Source organism: Aotus nancymaae, unplaced genomic scaffold, assembly GCF_030222135.1.
Source record: "Aotus nancymaae isolate 86718 unplaced genomic scaffold, 86718_ANA_hifiasm-v0.15.2.pri h1tg000067l, whole genome shotgun sequence".
In the NCBI taxonomy this organism is placed as follows: Eukaryota; Metazoa; Chordata; class Mammalia; order Primates; family Aotidae; genus Aotus; species Aotus nancymaae.
Window position 1 is genome coordinate 32,912,268 of NW_026988482.1, and position 23,971 is coordinate 32,936,238.

The 23,971-nt window shown below is 41.6% G+C and overlaps 1 protein-coding gene across 10 annotated transcripts in view; it reads left to right on the top strand.

Annotated features, from left to right (window-relative positions):
- The window catches only part of PXK (PX domain containing serine/threonine kinase like), a 96,380-nt gene that overhangs the window by 55,702 nt on the left and 16,707 nt on the right, over positions 1-23,971 (top strand). For all 10 annotated transcript variants that reach the window (XM_021672388.2, XM_021672389.2, XM_021672393.2 and 7 more), the window contains 11 exons: positions 4,894-4,971; positions 5,465-5,538; positions 6,400-6,474; positions 9,741-9,845; positions 10,400-10,501; positions 11,781-11,942; positions 12,347-12,464; positions 14,076-14,154; positions 18,300-18,348; positions 23,243-23,320; positions 23,852-23,938. In XM_021672388.2, the coding sequence (XP_021528063.2) occupies positions 4,894-4,971; positions 5,465-5,538; positions 6,400-6,474; positions 9,741-9,845; positions 10,400-10,501; positions 11,781-11,942; positions 12,347-12,464; positions 14,076-14,154; positions 18,300-18,348; positions 23,243-23,320; positions 23,852-23,938 (1,007 nt within the window). The remainder of the gene's footprint in view (positions 1-4,893; positions 4,972-5,464; positions 5,539-6,399; positions 6,475-9,740; positions 9,846-10,399; positions 10,502-11,780; positions 11,943-12,346; positions 12,465-14,075; positions 14,155-18,299; positions 18,349-23,242; positions 23,321-23,851; positions 23,939-23,971) is intronic.

Here is a 23,971-nt window from a genome sequence, read left to right on the forward strand (position 1 = left end):
TTGAGCAAAGGTCTCACTCTGTTGTCCAGGCTGGAGTGCAGTGGCACGATCTCAGCTCTGCACAGCCATGACCTTATGGATTCAAGTGATCCTAGCACCCTGGCCTCCTGAGTAGCTGGGATTACAGGTGCACACCACCATGCCCAGCTGATTTTTTAATTGTTTGTAGAAAGGCAGTTTCACTGTGTTGCCTTGGTTGGTCTTGAACTCTTGTGCTCAAATGATCTGCACGCCTTGGCCTCTCACAGTGTTGGGCCTGGCCCACTGTTCCATTTTAATGTGGATAATGTCTCCACCTCTTCTCATTTTCCACATGGTCTTCAGTCATCATCCAGCTTCATTTCAGCAGGATTTGAGTACTGTGTTCAAGTCGTGGCCAGAATCAGCAGAGCACTTTTCCTGTTCCTTGCTGTGACGGAGGTTGAGGGTGCCTTGTTGGAGGGGGACTGTGATGGCATTCTGCTCCGAGGGGATGGCTAACCAGGAGCTCTCAGGACATTGGCAGCTTCCTTCTCTCTTTCCTGAGTCCCCAGCCTGGGACTGCTGGGCCTTTCTTTCTTTTCCAGGTTTTCTCCAGAAGAGCCTATCCTCAGAAAGGAAATGTAGGTCCTTGGTCTTCTGTGAGGGAGTTGTGAGAGGTGTTCATTGGAACTAAAAAGTCTAATTGAGGGCTAGCTGTTGTGCAAGGAAAACAGGTATCTCTTGGTCCTGAGGAGTTTGTGTTGAGAATCTCTCTCAGACACACATATACCCCTTACAGTATTCATCTTTTTAACAAGCTACTTCTATCATTTAAAAGCCTCACTGCACTGTAGCCATCTTCCTGCCTCAATCCTCATACCCTCTTGAAGTAATGGGGTTTTAATTTCCAGGCAAAAGTCATTTGGACCAGAAATCAAGAGGCCTGTATCCTTGTCCTAGCGTTGTCATTAGTAGTGTTTCTTCTCTGTGGGCCCACATCCTGACCTGTAAAACAAGAGGTTGAGAAAGGGGAATGGACCAGGGAGTGCTGAAGTTCCCTTTGAGGCCTAAAGCCCCAGGAATCCCTTGAATAGGTAGGACAGTAGTAGACTCCAGGATATAAACAGGGAGGGAGACGGGAAAGAGGACTATGTTTAGAACAACAGTAGGATATTTGGTGAGGTTGCAGGCCTCTCTGCAGTGCAACCTGCTGTAGTGGACTAGGGGTCTGGACCCCAGCTCCAGTCCTAGAGGAGTCAGTGTTTGTCCCCTGCTGTCACTCCATGGGGCTGGAATTGAGGAATTCAATGACTGCTCACAGTGCGGGCGCCTGGAACAACTGAGCTCTGTGGGAAGTGCAGGATGGGCTTGAAGGCTGTGCTCTCCATTTCCTGTCTCCAGCCTGTTTATCAGCACTTTCAGAGCATGCAGTTTTTCCATATGTGGCAGTCAGTTCCTGTGTCAGAACTAGAGGGCAGATGCCTTCCTTCTCATGGATTTCGTGTTCTAATGGGAGAGAGGTTCCACATCTGTTGAACATGCATTGAACCCTTGGTTCCTGCTTCATCAAATACTTATTGAGCATCTACTCTGTGCCAGGTGCTATGTATACAGCAAGGAGGAAAGAATAATTCCCCCACTTCCTACTCCAGGAAGTTACGCAGGGAGATTGGCAGGTGATGGCTGTGGCAGAGTAAATGCTAGGCAGCACCTTGGGGAAGGGGGCGAGGCATGGATGATCCACACCTAAAGATGAAGGAAGGCTTTCCAGAAGAGGTCAGTCCTACACAGAGACCTGAGGGATGAGTAGACGTTAGCCAGGCTGAGAGGCAGTGGCCAATGCTCTGGGCAGAGCAGCTTGAGAAGATATATCCTGGCATTACCTAGATATACAGCCAGAGCATACAGTCTCTGTGGAAGAGAGTAGCACTGAAATAGGACATTCAGTGGGTAATCCCATGAGAGAGGGACACATATAGCACTGGGAGTGTACAGAGGAGAGAAGGAAGCAGGGAGGGAGAAAGTCCTGGCTAAGGGAGCAGAACATCTGGGCTGAGTCTGGGCCAGATGAAGAACGCTGAGGAAATGGGGCAGGCCAGTCTTTAGGGGCCATGGTAAGCAAATCTCAGAGTGCAGAGAAACCCCACACACTGTGGGAGATAAAGCCAGAAAGGTAGGTTAAAGCCAGAGGTTGCTTGAACCCTAGATATGTATAAGCTTGGTCTTGATTTGGCAAGGAAGTGGGGAACCAGTAAAGGCTTCTAAGCAGAGGAGTAGATGTTTAGGATTGAAATGTGTTGTCCGAGTCTGGGGAAGGAGAGGATTAATATTAGGCACATGGTAGTCATGCAGTTTATTTGACAGTAAATCACAGTTCAGTGGGAATAAATTGTCCTTTCTCCAATTCCCTGACCCCTAAGTGAAAAAAGCTATTTCCCAGTCCTCAGTTTATCAGTAAGAAATCTAGTATGTTCCATTTATTCACAACTATTTCCTCCATTCCTAAAACAAGATATGGCACATAGTAGCATACAGTAAATATTGCTGAATGATTTTGTGGAGAGTTACATGTCACTGTCAGTCTTTTAGAATGACATTGTATACATTAGAGAATTATTTTTCATGCTCCTTCATAAAGTTGATGTGAATGATTTTCACTTTATTTCCTTTTAAGTTTCTTTATGTTCAAGTTACTTTGGAAATACTAAAACCACTTTATATTAACATGAATTATAAACGAGGTACAAGGTTCCCAGTGTTGATAATGGAAGTCTGTGTGTTTCTGCTGCACGCAGCTATTCCAGATGGTTTGTCACACGCTGGTGTAGTTAGAACAAATGTGAATGGAGCCAGTTTTGTATTTGGTCATCACATGTTTTCTTCTGAGTAGATGCCATTGACACTTTACATATTGAGTCAGTAAACAAATAGCTAAACAAATAGCTAGTAAATTGTTTTCTTCCCTGAATCTCTTAACTCAAAATGTACTATAAAATATATCCAAATGATGTTGTTTGCCAAGCTCTTGACATGTGAATTCCAAACAAGGTCATTTTGACATATGGAGAGCATTTCTGCTGAATCCTTCATGCCTCACTAGTCTGCCTGGAATGTAATTAATGCTAGGCAGAAGTGAAATTCCACAGTGCATTTGGAGGATTGCTGTTTGCTTTCAAGGATCTGGAGTGGCTTCATTTACTCACTTCAGTGAGGGGAAATGGCAAATTATAGATGTTGCTTTTTACAGGAAATGTAAAAGCACAGCTATTTTGAAAATTTCTTAACGCAGTGAACTTTAAAGAACTTCCTTTTCTCATTGTGTTCTTAAAAGGGGGAAACATTTTCATGATAAATGAACACAAAAAGAAAGCCACTGAGTGCCTCTTTTTCCCCGGTAAACAGGCACTCGGTGACTTTCCACAATAGAACCATGTTGTTGCTGTACACTGGCTTTTATTTCTAGTATATATTTAAGGGTAATCACTTTTTTTGTTGATGAAAGCTGTAATTCCAGATGGGATAAATAGTACTTGGAGCAACATTAAATTCTGTCCCAAGCTGACCTTAGAACATGTTTTGAGTTTTGGGCTTGGGTTGTGGTCTGGTACATACATTGAATTCTTGGCTTAAACCAGCTAGGTTACATATTTTAGATTTTCCAGTTTTGAAATATATACATTTTCACATTATTAATAACTTTTAAAATAAACTTTACATTTTGGAATAATATTGGATTTACATAGAAATTGCACTGGGCTGGGTGCAGTGGTTCATTCCTGTATTCCCAGCACTTTGGAAGGTCGAGATGGGCGGCTCTCTTGAGCCCAAGAATTTGAGACCAGTCTGTACCTCATCTCTAAACAAACAAACAAACAAACAAACCAAAAACACACACCAGAAATTAGCCAGGGCTAGTGGCGCATGCTTGTAGTCCCAACTATTCAGGAGGCTGAGGTGGAAGGAGCACTTGAGCCCAGGAGGCTGAGGTTGCAGTGAGCCGTGATTGTGCCACTGCATTCCAACCTGGGCAACAGAGTGAGACCCTATCTCAAAAAACAAAAAACTAAACAAAAGAATTTGCAGTGATAGTACAGAAAATTTCCATATGCTGCTCACCCAGTTTCTCCTAATTTTTATTTATTTATTTTTTTGAGATGGAGTCTTGCTTCATTGCCAGGCTTGAACGCAGTGGCAGGATCTCGGCTCACTGCAACCTCTGCCTCCCAAGTTCAAGCGATTCTCCTGCCTCAGCCTCCCGAATAGTTGGTACTACAGGTGCACACCACCACGCCCAGCTAATTTTTGTACTTTTAGTAAAGACAAGGTTTCACCATATTGGCCAGGATGGTCTCCATCTCTTGACCTCATGATCTGCCCCCCTCAACCTCCCAAAGTGCTGGGATTACAGGTGTGAGCCACCACGCCCAGCCTCTCCTAATGTTAATATCTTATATAACCATGGTATATTTATCAAAGCTAGAAATGAATATTAACTTTTAATACTTAATGAACCTTGGTTAAAGCCCCATCAAAGGATTTGGATGGTAATAACTTTCAGAACCACCATTCCTGCTTCATCTGTCTTTTCCACTAAATCTAAACTGAAGTGCTATTTTCCTACTATTTCCATGAATAATTTCTTTATTTACCCTTTCTTTTTAAGTTACATTTTTAAGTTAATGTTACATTAACTATGGGCTTTATTCAGATTTTACCACTTTTTCTGCTAATGTACTTTTTCTATTCCATGGTTCAATCTAGAATCCCACATTGCATTTAGTTTGTGTTTTTTTTCTTTCTTTTAATTTTTTTGGTAATGAAGATTTTTAAAAGGTCATAGACTATAAGGATTTCATTTACAAGAACAGCATCTTCAGCATATGGCCCTTTGCTGATATGTCTGACTAATGAGTTTCTAAAATGTCTTTGCAGAGATTGCCTTACAACAGGTTTCCATGTTCTTCCGATCAGAACCAAAGTGGGAGGTGGTGGAACCTTTGAAAGACATAGGTGAGACACTGGCATGCTCATTCTCTTAAAAAGGCAGATCACAGAACTGGATCCTTAGTCATGCTTTCTGATTCGTATCCCAAGAACATGCTTAAATGCAGGTGACTTCTTTTTCTTTTTGCTTTGTGACTGCTTGAGAATACAGTTCTTAACTTTTAATACTTAATGAACCTTGGTTAAAGCCCCATCAAAGGATTTGGATGGTAATAACTTTCAGAACCACCATTCCTTCTTCATCTATCTTTTTCACTAAATCTAAACTGAACTGCTGTTTTCCTGCTACTTCTGGGAATAATTTCTTTATTTATATTTACTCTTTCTTTTTAAGTACACCCTTTACTATGTCAACATCATCAAATGGTTCTTTTGCTTGTGCCTATGAAGCTGCAAATCATATTGCCAAACTTAATTTTTCTTGATTATTTAGTCACTGAAACATATCAATTGTTGCAAAAATTATGCAGCTCTAAGCACGTTTTTGCTTTTATGGCAGGTTGGAGAATAAGGAAGAAATATTTCTTGATGAAGATTAAAAATCAGCCAAAGGAACGGCTAGTGTTAAGCTGGGTAAGCTAGCTTTTTGCTTCGGTGTCATTTCAGTGACTTTAGATGGTTAATGAAAGGAGATTTGACAAGAGAATTACAAAATTGTACTGTGCTCTTAAGCGATGATGTAAAGGCTTCCTTGGTCCATTTAAAAGAATAGTCATTTTAAGTCATTTTCCTGTGCATTTGGTTGTGTAAATGCAATTATATTTGGTCAATTAGTAAACATTTGGAAAGAAATAGGAACAGCTTGAAATAACTCTCTGGAATCTATTTAGGGTTTACAGTTTTGGAGAGTACTTCCAAAAAAAAAAAAAAAAAAAACTTGGGCATTATGTTATCTCTTTGAGAGTTTTAGTGATACATTTGGTTAATGGAGTTAGGTAAGATTACAGTTAAGTTTGTTTTTTTTTTTTTAAACGGAGTCTCATTCTGTCGCCCAGGCTGGAATGGAGTGCAGTGGTGTGATCTTGGCTCATTGCAGCCTTCGCCTTTCAGGTTCAAGTGATTCTCTTGTCTCAGCCTTCCAATTAGCTGGGATTACATGGGCCTGCCACCACGCCCAGCTAACTTTTTTGTATTTTTAGTAGAGATGGGATTTCACCACGTTGGTCGGGCTGGTCTTGAACTCCTGACTTCAGGTGATCCACCCACCTTGGCCTTCCAAAGTGCTGGGATTACAGGCATGAGCCACCTTGCCCGACAAGTCTGGTATTTTTACACACTGCTTCTCTAGAAAGGTCTTGAGGCAGCTAGATTTAGTGTGGTTTTCATCTTTGGTTTCCAGTCATATATTGGGACAAATAAAATTAAAGGGAAAGACAAGGAATTTTTCTTTTGGTGACCAAAGCAGTACCCTGCTATTCCCTTCCATGTTTTCAGGCTGACCTTGGCCCGGACAAGTATTTGTCAGATAAAGATTTTCAGTGTCTAATCAAACTTCTGCCTTCCTGTTTGGTGAGTATACATCTTTCTATTATTGTCAGTGCTGATGACAGAGTCACAGTGGTTTTTTGTGGGTAAACATGGACAGAAGAGCTGAAAAAGAGAATGGGGAGGTCAAGTGGATTTCAGTTCAGACTGAAATTGTGTGGGGCCAAGCGCATAGATCATAGGCCATTTGAAATAGCATTTATGACATCTGCACAACCCATGAAACATGGTCATTTAAATATAGACTTTGTATTTTAAATAAAGATCAGAGTAGGGAAGCAGCCACTTCTCTCAGCCTCTTGTTCTTGGTGAGGATTTTTATATCAGTGGAACTGAAAGATACTCTTTCTAGCTTGAGAAAACAGAACTAATAAGGATTTAGATAAGCTGGGTCAAGAAAAGGCAAAATAGCCATTTTTCTATCTGAGTTACTACCCTCACAGGCCAACCAGCTGACCTTTAGGAGTACATGGTATTATTTATGCTACTACACAGCTCTAATCTAGGGCCTTCAGTTCAAAGAACCACATAGATATATTTCAAAATATGTGCAGAATGTCTTCAGCAAAGACTAATCTGGCCAGAAAATTGAGTTAACATTGACATTCTTTATCTTGTCTGCATTAAGATGTCACTGGAATGAGTCACTAGCGAGCTGAACCCAATTACGCTGATTTGTGCACTTGGCTTGGCAAGTTTGTTTTTGGCCAGATAGTGTCTTGTCAAACTGGCAAAACCAACCTATTAATGAGGTGCGATCTGAGGCCAAAAAGACGCTTTGGTCTTAAAGCTTGATTGGTTGTGTGATGCAGGCTGTCAGGACCCAGTTTTAAATTTCCTTTTTTTTTTTTTCCAAAATGGAGTCTCACTCTCACCCAGGCTGGAGTGCAGTGGCATGATCTCGGCTCACTGCAACCTCCACCTCCTGGGTTCAAGCAATTCTCCTGACTCAGCCTCCTGAATAGCTGGGATTACAGGAGGGTACCACCACACTTGTCTAATTTTTATATTTTTAGTAGACACTGCGTTTTACCATGTTGGTCAAGCTGGTCTCAAACTCCTGGCCTCGCAATCCGCCTGCCTTGGCCTCCAAAGTGCTGGGATTACAGGCATGAGCCACCTCACCAGCCCTAAATTTCTTTTAATAGATGTGCTTCTTTAAATAAATATCGCACATATAAATGGTGCATATAAGTTGTAGCAAAGTCAGAAGACAGAATAAGCAAACATAAGAAAATAAAACTCACCTGTAATCCCAATCAACCAGAAGTATAGTGAACCAAAATGTTCAGTTGTTACTGTTTAAGAATTTTTATGATTTAAAAAAGGAAAGTTTATTTATAAAATATATTTATAATTTATGTTTACAAATTTATTTTAAAAATCAAGTTTTAAGATACCATATATATAAAATTCATAAATATATATATTTATATAAATTATATATATATAGTGTCTTAAAACCTAATTTTTTTTCATTATTGGTGTACCATGAGCATCTTTAGTTGTCAGTAAATACAGTATAGCATCATTACCTTGGGCTGTATACAATTAAAATTGGCTATACCTTAGTTTACTCAATCTTCTGTTGACATTTAGATCAACTCCAGCTTTTTGCTCTTATTTTTTTAAAAAGAAAAAAGCCATAGTGAACAATTTTTGCTAAACACTATACCCATCTTTAATTTCTTAAGATAAATACCTATAATTAATTGTGAGATTACATATTCTGTTCTTTATCAGGCCCAGTAGCATTTTAGCATTTAATGTGATTTTTTTTGTTTTTTTGTTTGTTTGAGATGGAGTCTCTATCTGTCACCCAGGCTGGAGTGCAGTGGCATGATCTCAGCTCACTGAACCTCTGCCTCCTGGGTTCAAGTGATTCTCCTGCCTCAGCCTCCTTAGTAGCTGGGACTACAGGTGCATGCCACCACACCCAGGTCATTTTTGTATTTTTAGTTTAGACTAGGTTTCACCATGTTGGCCAGGATAGTCTCGATCTCTCGACCTCAGGTGATCTGCCTGCCTTGGCCTCCCAAAGTGCTGGGATTACAGGGTGAGTCACACTGTGCCTGGCCTAATGTGATTTTCTAACTCTATTATTCCTTCTGTATTTATTTATTAGTTGGCATCCTACCCTAAAGAGCTTCTCTTCTCCCTTTTAAAAAAAATTTATATGAGTATGTACTCAATATACTTTTATTCTACCCATTGTGTTTCTTTTTCAGGTGTTGAAAATATTCTATAATTAGATTGTATGATGGTTGTATAACTGTGAATATGTTGAAAATCATTGAATTGTACCATTTAAATGGGTGAATAGTAATGGCATGTGAATTATATCTCAATAAAGCTACTAAAAAGTCAGCAGCAACCATTCTGATGGGATGTTCAGGAGAACTTCATGATCAATTACTATATTTTCCTGAGTACACCTTTCCACCCCGCCAACCTACTGCATGCCAGCCTCAAAATTCCTGCATAGCTCAGCTCCCATGGGTTTAAATTTTCATGATACTCCTTTGAGCTAATGAGCATTGTAATACCTGTCTGGAGCCAGTTTGTTTCATGTAACCAGAATTCCAGGGAAAAAGAGCACTTTCCTTTCACTCATTAAATAATTTGTCTTTTTTCCACCCCAATTGGTTAATGTCAGTGTCCCCATCTGAGGAGGACACTGTGAATCATTATACTGCAAACTTCTATAGAAGGGTAGGGAGATTCATGCTAGCTCCTGTGGAAAAGGACTGAGATTCCGGAAGATGGTACTTTTGCCTGTTTTCTGTCTGTTATACTTCTTGGCTTGGCACCTAAACAGCAGTGCAGAATGTTAGGGTAAGCCGTGAGCAAAGACACATTATCCTAGTCCCCACTTGGCTGTTCTGAGATTTGACTGTGTTCTTTACTGACTTACAGCGACCAGATATTAACACCATTATCTTCCAAATTTGAACATTTTCTCTCTTCCACCACACTTCTGCCTGAGCTAAGAGAGTACACACACCAAAGAGGACCCCTTCACTTGTAGAGTTTACCACATCCATCACCTGTTTCCTGTTTTCTTTTGTTCCTACAGTTTATGTCCCTTCTCCATCTGAAGAAGGAGGGACTAGCTGGTCATTGAATAACTAGCTGGTCATTGAAAATGCCATGTGTTCAGGGAATATGACCACATTCCTGTGCAACTAAGCCACCACAGTGGTACTTGACTCTGCATAACCAGATCCTGGATTTAAAAGTACCTAGATCCTGATGCAAATCAATGTGAATGTCTTTTTTTGTTTTGACAGCACCCTTACATCTATCGGGTTACCTTTGCCACAGCTAATGAATCCTCAGCATTGCTAATTAGGATGTTTAACGAAAAGGGAACTTTGAAGGATCTGATCTACAAGGTACTTGTGCAAGCTCATGGTCATAAGGAAGTTCTCAGGTTCCTTTAGAACGTATTATTGATACTTAGTCTCTAAGACTCCAGAGGCTAGGCCCTGAGGATTTGATGTTAGTTTTGTTGTTATTTGGAATTTTATTTTTACTCATGCAATAAGAACTCAATTTGACTAAAGAGCATTCCTATTCCCACATGAGGAAAGGTTGAACGTTTAATAATTATGTCTATTACATTGCAAGCTGCTCTCTTAGGTCAGTTTTTAAGTTTGTGTTTTGCACTTAACAAAGCAGTACTGTAGATTGGAACAATATGCCAGACGTTGGGGTCTGCTAAGGGCAAGACCAGGCACATCTTCACTGGGCTAGAGAAGGGATGGAACCTGGGTCAGCCACTTTCTTCTATCAACTACACAGACTGTTATATTTTAAAAACTCACATCCTGCAGCTGGCCATCTCTGGCACCCCTAGCCTCTGTAGAATCCTGCCTGGTCAGGGAGTCTGTGTGCAGATCTTGGCCCCGCTGCTGCTTTCTTATGTGTTCTTTGTTCTTTTCCAAAGGCAAAACCAAAAGACCCATTTCTAAAGAAGTACTGCAACCCTAAGAAGATTCAGGGCCTGGAACTCCAACAAATAAAAACATATGGACGGCAAATATTAGAGGTAAGAGGTACTTTAGTTTTAAGTTGCATTCAGATGTCATCCAAAATTGCATTATTCATCTTGAAAACTTCTTAAGTAATATCCAGAATCACTTAAGTTGTCTGATTGCTTATAAACTGATTGCAGTGTCATATTTTGCCTCAACAAGCAATATCTGAGGCTAAGGCAACAGTCACTTAGGTCTACAAAATTCTTAAAGCTTTAGCTCTTCTTGCAATTTAGTGTCTGAATTTTAAGAACTTTACTGTGTGGACACCAACTTTTATATTATCTTTGGTTGCTCTTTATCCCTGTGCCAAGATTTTTGATTTTGTTATGTCATATACATAGCCATACGGCTTCCTTACAGAGGTATAACCAGCAGTGAAAAGCCTTTCTTACATTACCCTCCAGGCCAGTATTTGCCAAGCTTCTGGGATTATGCAACCCTATCAGTAATAAACAATGTAATATCCCAATGTTATGGCTGTTTAACTATAAATTATATATGTAATACACACATACATATATGTGTGTATGTGTATATATATATTTTACTTTTTCGGATGGAGGCAGCATACTAGTAATATATTTTGTATAAGTTGAAAAAGAATAATATTTTTTAAAAACAACAACTAGGAAGAGAAGTTGTAATACTTTCTTTCAGCCCTTAGTGAATTGCTCTGGGCACCCCACTTGGCTATCACTGCTCTAGCTCATGAGGGCATTGCAGGGTTATATCTAAGCATCTCTATTACTGGGTAAGCCACTGATTATTTACATGGCAGCTGAAAGATTTGCTTCTTTTTCTGGGAGCCTGTTGTGTGTTCCTATTAATAAACAGCTAAATATATTTGGAGGAGAGACTGAACGAGAGATGTTTTCTAGTTCAGCCCCTTTTTCTGAATTACTGGCAGAATCACTGATAAGATAGCTTCACTCATCTATGCAGGAGGATCAAGACTTTGCCCTGAAGAGAGCTGGCCTATTGGAATCAGAAAGTGCTTAAAGCAGAGCCTTTTGGCATTGGAGTTATTAATTCCAAGCATATATAGGCTGCTTCTCTATCGTTTTGGGGAAAGAAAGAACTGGTGTTGTGTCTCATAGCCTCAAAGCTGGAAAGCATTCAGTTTCACTCCCTTTTCCAAACAAATGGGTAGAGGTGGCATTTTTCTTCAGGAATCTTCCCAGTGACCTATTTGGTTTTGTTTCAAAATATATTGACGTAAAAACAAAGTTTAACTTGTCTTATATCTGAATGAGTTGGGGGAAAATGTAACTTACCTATATGCTTTCATAGGTACTGAAGTTTCTTCATGACAAGGGATTCCCTTATGGGCATCTTCATGCCTCCAATGTGATGCTCGATGGGGACACTTGCCGGCTGCTAGACCTTGAGAATTCCTTATTGGGCCTGCCTTCCTTCTACCGATCTTATTTTTCACAATTCAGGAAAATCAATGTAAGTTGCTAAAGTAATGAAGTAGCAGGCTCATTTTTAGGTATCAGGTATCCCATGATCTGCTCATGTAGGAAATATGTACCAAGGTACAGTTGGGGCAGGCCTTGCCTATCAGCGCCATTTGTCCCTTGGAGCATTGCTGTATCTCCAGGAGGCTGAGTTGAAATGGCTGGTGGGGTAAGGAGGGAGATAGACTGACTGATTGGAAAACTGTAGAGGGTCAGACTGAGACCTTTGGGATACCTCATGAGGTTACAAAAGGCTTTGGAGTTGCATTTATACTACCAATTAGGAGCGGGGCTATCCCTGGCCTTTGTTTCTCAGAGGAGGTTTGGGGCAGGAGTGTGGTGGTCCATAAAGCCAAAGTGAAGGGTGAACACGCTGTTGCTCTCTTTCTTTCACAGACATTGGAAAGTGTGGATGTCCACTGCTTTGGCCACTTACTGTATGAAATGACTTACGGACGACCTCCAGACTCGGTGCCTGTGGACTCCTTCCCTCCAGCCCCATCCATGGCTGTGGGTCAGTATGGGGTTGGGAAGGGTCTTCCGGGCCCTGGTAGTATGCAGAGCCACTCATCCCCTTTCCAGAGTCCAGGAAAGACCCAGAGGAAGTTGCTGTCTTCTACAGCCAGAAATTTTTACCCAATTTAAAAGTAGATAAAATTTGAGTAGTTTACTTAAATACACTTAGGCGAAAATTCAGGTGGCTTGTCCATTTGTCAGGCTATCTGAAGTTTCTGGGAACTTTTTGTAAAATGCTTTAGAATTTTGGAAGCAGGAGGATGTAAAGAGAAGTATGGCCTGCATGAGTGTGATGCAGAAGCCAGAACCAGGCAATGTAAAGCCAGTCTGGAGGGGACTCAGACAGGCATCAGAAGTCAGATCAAGGCTGGAGTGAGACTTGCAAGAAACAAAAGAGGCCAGACACTGTGGCTCACGCCTGTAATCCCAGCACTTTGAGAGGCTGAGGTAGGTAGATCACATGAGGTCAGGAGTTCAAGACCCACCTGGCCAACATAATGAAACTCTGTCTCTACTAAAAATACAAAAATTAGCAGGGGTGTGGAGGTGCATGCCTGTAATCCCAGCTTTCTGGTGGCTGAGGTACGAGAATTGCTTGAACCCGCCTCTTGGGAGGTAGAGGTTGCAGTGAGCGGAGATAGCGCCACTGCACTCCAGCCTGGGCGACAGAGTGAGACTCTACCTCAAAAAAAAAAAAAAAAAAAAAAAGAAGAAGAAGAAGAAGAAGAAACAAGAAAGCCAAAGCCATAGGTCGGAAACCTAGTAGATAAGAGCCTAGCAGGCCCAGACGTAGGGCAGGCAGGCAGGAATGCAGACACCCAGACAAATTGGATCCAGGAGCTCTTACAGAATTACCTGAGGGGGCTGAGGCGAGCTGGAGGACAAGTGAGAGCATCTTTAGGAAGAAGGGATGCAGGAACTAGTGCAGACCATCCAGGACCCTTTCATCCCCTCCACAGCTAGGCCAGAACTCATGGCTGGAGCAGAGAGAGGAGAGGGCAGGGTAGCTCTTGGACCCCTATGCCTTGGAGATAATGTAAGTCTCCCCTTCACCAAGTGTTACTGTATCACATGAGGCAATTCAAGAGAACAGGCCTGGGACTGTGTATTTTGTTGAATGTGAACCACTGACACTGAACAGTGACCTGTGGGTAGAAAAATCTGGCTGCTCCTGTTAGTAGCATCCAAGGTGTTGGTTGATGAGATACCAACAATTGGCATTTTGTGCACTGGTTTTGATGAAAAGCATGCAAGCAGCAAAATGTCTTTCAAGTTCAGAATTTTACTTCTGTGTAGTGTTTACTTCTCTTTCAAGAGAACAAACACTTTTATGAATGATATCTTGAATCCTTCCTCCAATTATCTTTGAAATATATTTAGCATTCTGTCAGCATGTAGTTTCTAAACCATTTCTTTTGAGTCATTGGTAACGCCAGTGTTGCCAGCATTCCCCTACCCCACGTATGCCATCTGTCTGTGTGTGAAGAGTTTTGACACTGTCCTGATCAGCCCGCAGACAGTTATTGCAAAGTGGTGTCAAACTTTTCATCAGCAAGTGGATTTGCCAGCGTGTTCTGTGGAACTAAAATGTGTATCTGTTCATTTCAAGTGGCCGTGTTGGAGTCTACGCTGTCTTGTGAAGCCTGTAAAAATGGCATGCCTACCGTCTCCCGGCTCTTACAGATGCCGTAAGTCAATCATATGCATTGGTTGTAATCTTGATAACCATGTTGAACACCAGACCACTGTGTCCAAGCACCTGATACTGTAGTGAAGACTCTTGCGGTCCCTGCAGGGTTGGCCTGGCCTGCTTGCTGATGGCCACCTGTAGCATGATGTCCTGACCCTTTGTTTGTGACCTTGCTGCTATCTTGGTCTGCTGGCTGTCCTTTAACATCTGTGTCATTTTCATGTGTGTCTCCTCATTCAACGTTAGTATTGTGTGTACGTACATTAGCACTGAGTGTGTGTATGTGTCACAGCCCCCAGCTAGGAAACACTGAAGGAGGGCCCTCTCAAGTGGCTCTTTTCTGACCCTGCATCAGCACACCAGTTGGCCCCCAGCTGTACATAGTTCACAAGTCACAGGGCCTTGAAGGGTCTGCCTTCCAGGAGGAAGGCAACTTGTTTCTGGGCCCCCATGCTTTTGCTTGTGAATTTACTCACTGGGGACTGTTTATTAAACTGTAGCATGTACCAGGCACTGTGCTAGGGTCTTGAAGCTCAGAAGACATTTTCTTTGAAACTGGGTTATGAATAGATAACCAGGACAAGTGAAACAGTGCTTTGGGGCCTTTCCTTCAGGTGCATTTTCTGTTCCTTCGTGGAAAGTCAGCAGAGTGGTTAAGAAGGGTTTGCCTGGGGTCAGACAGACCTGTGGGTGGATCCCAGCTTCACCACTTCTTCCTGGATGACCTTGGACAAGTTTCCTAACCTCTGGAAGTAGAGTTTTGTGAACTGTGAAATGGGAATGATAATAACAGTTCCTACCTCAGAAGACAGTTGGGAGGATTTAATAAGGCGATTCCTAGTAGGGACCAGGCACTTCATAAGTGCTCATTAAATGTTAGTTATGCTTTCTGTTGAATCAGCTGACCTTTTTTGAACATCATACACCATGCAGTATATCTGGTGCTTTGTCTGCATCAGCTTATTGTATAACAGAGATACACTAGAAACAATATGGAAAAACAAGGCAGGGGATGGCTTGAAGTACACACAGCCAGAGTACAGAGAGGTAGAGATAACTTCAGGTTCCTGGTTCATTCTTTCCACAAGTGTTTATAAAGGGCCTTCTGGAGGCCAGCTGCCATCCTAGGCACTGTGATGAACAAAGGAAACTGAGCCCCTGCCCCATGGATGTGACATTCTAATGTTCCACCGACACTAAAGTGTCTGTTGCCAAACCAACCACCATTAATAATAATATGGGCCGGGCGGTGGCTCATGCCTATAATCCCAGCACTTTGGGAGGCTGAGGTGGGCGGATCACTTGAGGTCAAGAGTTCAAGACCACCCTGGCCAATGTGGGGAAACCCTGTGTCTATTAAGAAAATATAAAGAATTAGCAGGTGTGGTGGCACACTCCTGTAATTCAGCTACTCAGGTTACTGAGGCAGAAGAATCACTTGAACCCGGGAGGTAGAGGTTGCAGTGAGCCAAGATCTCACCACTGCATTACAGCCTGGGTGACAGAGCAAGACTCCATCCCAAAACAAAACAAACAATGTGAATATGGAAAAATAGACCCAGTTTGGAAAACAACTTTCACATAAACTTTTCTAGCAAAATGCACTTGTACTTAGGAAATAGCCCGTATGCAGGTTGATTTACTTGAATTTGCATTTACACTCCCCATTCCAAAGCTCTCACATCTTTCTCGCAGTCAAGTCTTTCTACCCTGTGGGCTTCAGCCTTGAGAAGAGTACTTGGACAGGTGTGAACCATATTCAATTAAAACGTGTCCTCTGGAAGTAAACAGATATGTGGCTGAGGGACAGACAGGGCTCTGAGGAGCCCTGTGGGAAAAGCTAATCCTGTCATTTCTACTTGTGATGAAGTTCCTGTCTTTAAAAAGGAGTAATATAGCTGGGCACAGTGGCTCACACCTCTAATCCCAGCAGTTTCGGGGGCTGAGGTGAGCGGATCACTTGAGCTCAGGGGTTCAAGACCAGCCTATCCAACATGACAAAATCCCATTTCTACAAAAATTACAACAACAAAATTAGCTAGGCCTGGTGGTGTGCACCATGTAATAATCCCAGCAACTCGGAAGGCTGAGGTGGCAGAATCACTTGAACCTGGGAATTTGAGGTTTCAGTGAACCTTGAGCATGCCACTGCACTCCAGCCTAGATGACAGAGAGACTCTGTCTCAAAAATAAAACAAAATGGTGGTGCAGGATATTCAGCCAGGTATAGTTGTACGTGCTTGTAGTTCCAGCTACTCAGGAGGCCAAGATGAGAGGATTGATTGAGCCCAGGACTTCCAGGGCAACTGGGACAACATAATGAGACTCCATCTTTTTAAAAAGTAGGGGAGGGGCAGGAGGCATATTCAAGGAAATACTTAGAGCTGTTTGGGTGCTACCCAAGCAACCATTTCTATCCTCTGACTTGTTTTAGCCCGAGTTCAGAATTGTTCATACTATTATTTTCCCTCCCTCCCTTCCTTTCTTTCTTCCTTTTCTCTTCTCTTCTTTTTCTTTTCTTTCTTTTTGAGACGGTCTTGCTGTGTTACGAAGGCTGGTCTTGAATTCCTGAGCTCAAAGGATCCTCCCACTGCTAGCTCTGGAGTAACTGGGACTATAGGCTTGTGCCACTGTGCCCAGTTCATGCTACTGTTTTTCTCTTCTCTTCTCTTCTCTCTTCTCTTCTTTCTCTTTCTTTTCGAGATAGAATCTTGCTGTGTCACCCAGGTGGAGTGTAGTGGTGCAGTCTTGGCAACCTCCACCTTCTGGATTCAAGTGATTCTCCTGCCTCAGCCTCCTGAGTAGCTGGGAGTACAGGTGCTTACCACTACGCCCAGCCAGTTTTTGTGTTTTTAATAGAGACAGGGGTTTCACCATGTTGGCCATCCCGAACTTCTGACCTCAGGCAGTCCACCCGCTTCAGCCTCCCGAAGTGTTGGGATTATAGGCATGAGCCACTGCACCCAGCTCATGCTATTGTTGTTAATAATATACTTTTTTTTTTGGTCACATGGGTAATTTTAAAATCATTTTTTATTATTTTTATTTTTAACTTTTAGGTTTGGGTGTACATGCGAGTTTGTTACACAGGTAAACATGTGTCATGGGGGTTTGTTGTACATATTTCATCACCCAGCTGTTAAGCTCAGTACACAGTAGTTATTATTTCTGTCCTTTCTGCATCCTCTCTGCTCAAGTAGACCCCAATGTCTGTTGTTTACTTCTTTGTAATAACACACCTTTTTTTTTTTGAGATGGAGTCTTGCTCTGTTGCCCAGGCTGGAGTGCAGTGGTGTAATCTCAGCTCACTGTAGCCTCCACCTCCTGGGTTTCAGGGATTCTTCTGCCTTACTCTCCCAAGTAGCTGGGACTACAGGCATGCACCACCATGCCCGGCTGTTTTTGTATTTTTAGTTCATATGGGATTTCACCGCATTCCCCAGGCTGGTCTCAAACTTCTGACCTCAAGTGATCCGCCTGCCTTGGCCTGGCAAATTGCTGGGATTACAGACATGAGCCACTGCGCCCGGCCAGTAACATGTTCTTGAAGAGAGAATTGATTTACTCCAAAAACTACCAGTTTTAAAAATGGAGCATGAGAAATACTTAGAAGAAAATTACTTTCTGTGCTGGGAATACATTTTGATTTTGCTAGAAAAAGAAAAATAAAATTACTTTCCTGTTAGATTCCAATCAGGACAATTCCTTTCTATTTACTTGAACATTTTTATGTTACTGAACTCTAGAATAAATTTTATCCTCTTCTGAGGCAAGAAAAATAGTAGAAAACTAACTTGTCTATTTAGAAATATCTACTCCATATATTATTTGTGATATTTTTACAGATTAGCATTCGTAAAAGTAATTTCCTAAAAAATGCAATATTGCCCATAGTGGGGAAACCCCCTCTAGTACACAGCTGGCCCAGATACCCTAGTAACACAGTGGGAAGGGGGTCACACTGGGTCATGTGCAAACCCCTTTGCATTTGTTAATGAACATGGAATGGTGGATTGGGGGTGGGGCCAGGGGATGTGCAGGGAAGGGAGACCTCATGGACTAAAGGTGTCTTAATCTGCTTTAATCCTAGTCTGAGAGTACACCTGGTTCAAGAAAGATTTTTGTTTGTTTGTTTTCTTACAGATTATTCAGCGATGTTTTACTAACCACTTCTGAAAAACCACAGTTTAAGGTAAAAACAATTATATCGTTCTTTGGTTTGTGACATAACTAAGTTGACTTGGAAAGTTAACTGTATTTTTAGCCAAAAAAAGAAAAGGTATATAATAGGGAAAATTTTGAAATAATCTAAATATTCTACAATTAGGGGCTAGTTTAATAATTTATAATACGTCTATTTGACAGTCTAAAAGTGAAATTGATAAAGACGTTGCAGTAATATGGAAAATGATTTAGATTTATGTTTAGGTATAAAAAAAAAAGAAGATAATGTGTAAAACAACTTATCCATCTAGAAACAAGACTGGAAGGAGGTCTTCTCCTGGGAAGCAGTGGTGTTATGTATCATGAAAAGAGAATGGACTTTGGAACTCAAAACACCAGAATGATATCTTACTTTGTTCTTGGAATACTAGGTGTTATCTACAGCAGGGTTTTTCAGCCATGGTATTTGACGTTTTGGGCCAGATGATTCTTTGTTGTGGGGGCTGCCTGTGCATGGTAGGATGTGAAGCAGCATCCCCGACCTCACCACTAGATGCCAACAATACTCCTTTCCCCCTCTCCCCAACGGTGACAACCAAAAATGCCTCCAGACTCTCCTGGGGGCGGGGGGTGGGGGTGTACAGAATTGCTCCCAGTTGAGAGCTACTGACCTATGGACAAGCACTTAATCTTTGGGTCTGCATGTACTCATGTGTGAAATCAGTGAGTAATGCATGTGTGTTGTCATTAGACAACTGAGATCATCTACAGAAACTCCTTGTTCAGGCCATGGCTCTTGGCAGTGCTCACTGTGAGTGCGATTTGGGTGGGAGGACGAAAGGTAATTCTAGCTCTCCTGTCTGTATTCCAAATGAAATACTATTAGGAGGAAAATCAATTAAAAACAAACAAAAGAAGGAAAACCAAGGCAGGGTTAGAAGATTGTGTCAGTGAGAGAGGTGCTTTCCTCTGTTCTGTTTTGCCCATTAGAGGAATTCTGACAATAATAGCTTCTTTGGATCTGAAGTAGGAGAGAAAAAACATTTAAATTAATCTCTTCTTCACTGAAACATCTTAGGAAATTTCTTCAGCCTTGTCAATAAATACATTCTCCTCCAACCCTGACAGTCCAGGCTTTAGGATTCAGGGATTAGTATTAGACCTCGCTCTTCCCCTAAGCCAGAGAGCCTAAGCGGCAAAGATAGTATGATTTTAAAATCCCGCTTGAATTTCTTGTATGTACACTGACTTTCTGGAAAAATATACAGGAGACTGGTAAAGTTGGTTTCCTCTGTGGAAGTAGGTGAGGGACTTTTCACTGCGTATGTGCCCTTTTATACCTTTTGGATTTTAAACCATGTGATTGTATTACCTACTTACAGCTTTTTTTTAATTTGAAATTTTTACAGAATAGTAAAGACAAAAAGTTCAACATGATCTGAGTGTTTTATTTTCCAGGCCTGGACTCCTCATGGTTTAAAAAGTGAATAAATTAAGAAATGACCCAGGTGTGGTGCGTGGTGGGTCACACCTACAATCCCAACACTTTGGAAGGCTGAGGCAGGTGGATCATTTGAGGTCAGGAGTTCCAGATCAGCCTGGCCAACATGGCAAAACCTCATTGCTACTAAAAATACAAAAATTAGCTGGGCTTGGTGCCTATAGTCCCATCTACTTGGTAGGCTGAAGCAGAAGAATTGCTTGGACCCAGGAGGCAGAGGTTGCAGTGAGCTGAGATCACACCACTATACTCAAGCCTGGGTGACAGAATGAGACTCTGTTTCAAAAAAAAAAAGAAATGATAGGTTCAGAAGCAGACTGGGCTGTTGTTAGGAATGTCTCCCAACGGGGAAAGCTGGGAAAGCTTCATCTTGTAAAATTCAGAACATAAATCTTTCACAAAGAAAAAAGCTCCGAAGTTATAAAATAATAACTGCTTGAATTGGTATATGTTCCAATAAGTTTTATATAATTAAAAAAAATTTTTTTTGAGATGAAGTCTTGCTATTGTTGCCCAGGCTGGAGTACAATGGCACAATCTCAGCTCACTGCAACCTTTGCCTCCCAGGTTCAAGTGATTCTCCTGCCTCAGCCTCCCGAGCAGCTGGGATTACAAGCATGTGCTACCACACTCCGCTAATTTTTGTACAGTTAGTAGAAACGGGGTTTCATCATGTTGTTCAGGTTGATGTTGAACTCCTGACCTCAGGTGATCCACCCACCTGATCCCAAAGTACTGGGATTACAGGCTTGAGCCACCGAGCCTGGCCAATTTTTAAAATTTTTGGTTAAAAATTTTTTTTTTTTTGAGATACGGTCTCACTTTGTTGCCAGGCTGGAGTGCAGTGGCGCAGTGATGGGGCTCAGTGCAGCCTCAATCTCCTGGGCTCAGGCAATCCTCCTGCCTCAGCCTCCTGAGTATCTGGGACCACAGGTGCATGCCACCACACCCTGCTAATTTTTAAATTTTTTGTAGGCACAGGGTTTCACTATTTTGCCCAGGCTAGTCTTGAACTCTTGGCCCCAAGTGGCCTCCAAAAGTGCTGGGATTACAGGTGTGAGCGACTGTGCCTGACCTAATTTTTAAATTTTTAATTGTGATAAAACATACAATATAAAATTTACCCTCTGAACCATTTTTAAGTGTACAGTTTAGTGATGTTAACTGTCTTCACACTGTTGTGTAACAGATCTCTAGAACTTGCAACCTGAAACTCTATATCCAGAGAATAATAATTCCCCATTTCTCCCTCTCCACAGCTCCTGGCAATCACTATTCTACTTTGTTTCTATGATCTTGACTACTCTAGAAGTCTTATATAAGTATTTATCCTTTTATGAATAATTTATTTCACTTAGCATAATGTCCTCAAGGTTCATCTATGTTGTAGCATGTGATAAGATTTCCTTCTTTTTTTAAGGCTGAATAATATGCCATTGAAAGTATATGCCACACTTTATTCATTCATCTGTGACGAGCATTTGAGTTGCTTTTACCTCTCGTCTGTTATGAATAATGCCACAGTGAACATGGGTATGCAAATATCTCTTTGAGATCCTGCTTTTGATTCTTTTGGATATATACCCAGAAGGAGAATTGCTAGATCATATGGTAGTTCCATTTTATAGTATTCTGAGGCACCTCCATACTGTTTTCCATAGCAGCTGTACTACTCGACATTTCCACCAGCAGTGTACAAGGGTTTCAGTTCCTCCACATTCTCACCAACACTTATTTTATTTTTTTAATAGTGGCTGTCCTAATGGGTGTGAGGTGATACCTCATTGTGGTTTTGATTGACAGTTCTCTAATGATTAGAGATATTGAGTGCCTTTTCATATGCTTGTTGGTCATTTGTACATTTTCTTTAGAGAAATGTCTATTTAGGTCTTTTGCCCTTTTTTAATTGGGTTACTTATATTTTGTTGTTGAATTGTTAGAGTTCCTTTATATATTCTGGATACTAATCCCTTCTCAGACCTATGATTTGCAAATATTATGTCCCATTCCTTGAGTTGTCTTTTTACTCCGTTATTCTTTGTTGCACCAATGTTTTATTTATTTATTTATTTTTCTTTTTTTTTCTTTTGGAGACAGGGTCTTGCTCTGTTCCTAGGCTGGGAGTGCAGTGGCGCAATCTCAGCTTATTGCAACCTCCACCGCCCAGGTTCAAGCGATTCTCCTGTCTCAGCCTCCTAAGTGGATTACAGGCATGCACCACCATACCTGGCTAATTTTTTTATCTTTAGTAGATATAGGGTTTTGCCATATTGGCCACGCTGGTCTTGAGCTCCTCACTTCAAGTGATCCACCCACCTCAGCCTCCCAAAAGTGCTGGGATTACAGGTGTGAGTCATTGTGCCCAGCTGCACCAAAGTTTTAAATTTTGATGAAGTTTAATTATTTTTTCTTTTATTGCCTGTGCCTTTGGTGTCATATGCGAGAAATCACTGTCAAATCCAATGTCATGAAGCTTTTCCCCTGTGCCTTTTCTTTAGGAGTTTTATCGTTTTAGGTCTTATGTTTAGGTCTTGAATCCATTTTAATTTCTGTATATGATGTAAGGTGAGGGTCCAGCTTCATTCTTTTGTATGTGGATAACCAGTTTTCCCAGCACTATTATTGGATATACTGTCCTTTTCCCCCATTGTGTGTTCTTGGAACTCTTGTCAAAGATTATTTGACCATATCCACAAGGGTTTATTTCTGGGCTCTCCTCTTTTCCATTGGTCTATGTATCTGCCTCCACATCAGTACCACACTGTTTTTGTTGTTGTTGAGACAGAGTCTCGTTCTGTCTCCCAGGCTGGAGTGCAGTGGCACGATCTCGGCTCACTGCAACCTCTGCCTCCCAGGTTCAAGCAATTCTCCTGCCTCACCCTCCCGAGTAACTGGGACTACAGGCGCATGCCACCACAACTAGCTAATTTTTTGTATTTTTAGTAGAGAAGGGGTTTCACCGTGTTAGCTAGGATGGTGTTGATCTCCTGACCTCGTGATCTGCCCGCCTCGGCCTCCCAAAGTGCTGGGATTACAGGCATGAGCCACCTCGCCCAGCCCACACTGTTTTAATTACTGTAGCTATGTAATAGGTTTCAAAATCAGGAAATGTGAGGCCTCCAACTTTGTTTTTCTTTTTCAGATTGTTTTGGCAGTTTAGAGCCCTTGAGAATTACTTGAATTACTTGAAACACATCATGTTTATTTATGTTTTAGTTTTATGTGTTCATTGCTAAAAAATGCTAGAGAGGTGACTTTGATAGGGATACCAAAAGTGCCTGGGGTAGGCTTTGAATGGACAGCTGTAACTGATTTTATTCCAAATAACTCTTGATAACTAACTGCTTCTTCATTGGCTTCAGAGCTTGGGAATATCTCCAGCTACATTTTTCAATGAATGATATACTTTCTCTTCTTTCAGATCCCTACAAAGTTAAAAGAGGCATTGAGAATTGCCAAAGAATGTATAGAAAAGAGACTAATTGAAGAACAGAAACAGGTAAATTGATAACGGTTCCTCCCTGCCTTCTTTTAGTGTCCCCATCCTCTGCCATGGTTTTTATAGTGGTTGACATTTGACTGTTCACGCCACAAATATTTTAAGCATACTTACTCTCAGCCAGCCTTTAGGCTAAAAGCTGCCCTGTAGAGCTGAATACTTCACCGTCCTGCCCCCAAGGAGCCCAGTGGATGTGGGAAACAAGCATGTCTAGGATGAGTAGTCTGGCTTGAGGATCAGGGCATGCCAGGTGGTGGTAGCTGAGGACATGCATGGTCCATGCTCTCTCACCACCTTCTTCTTCTGTGAAAGAGGGAAAGGCAGGAAGGCATTCGGGGCATGAGAAAGGTCCTCTTCCTCTGGCATACTCTTCTACCAGGCATCCAGACCTGCCCCAGGAAGTAGATAACCTGAGCAAGGAAATATTTTTTTTATCCCAATAAAATATGGTTTGGCAAAACATTCTGGAGAAGATTTTCATTAGGAAGCTGCCTGATATGGGATATGCTTACACCTTATGGTCTCTTAAAGATTCACCAGCATCGAAGACTGACAAGAGCTCAGTCCCACCATGGATCTGAGGAGGAAAGAAAAAAAAGAAAGATTTTAGCTCGAAAGGTAAGCATGGTGTCTCTCTGCATTCCTTCTATG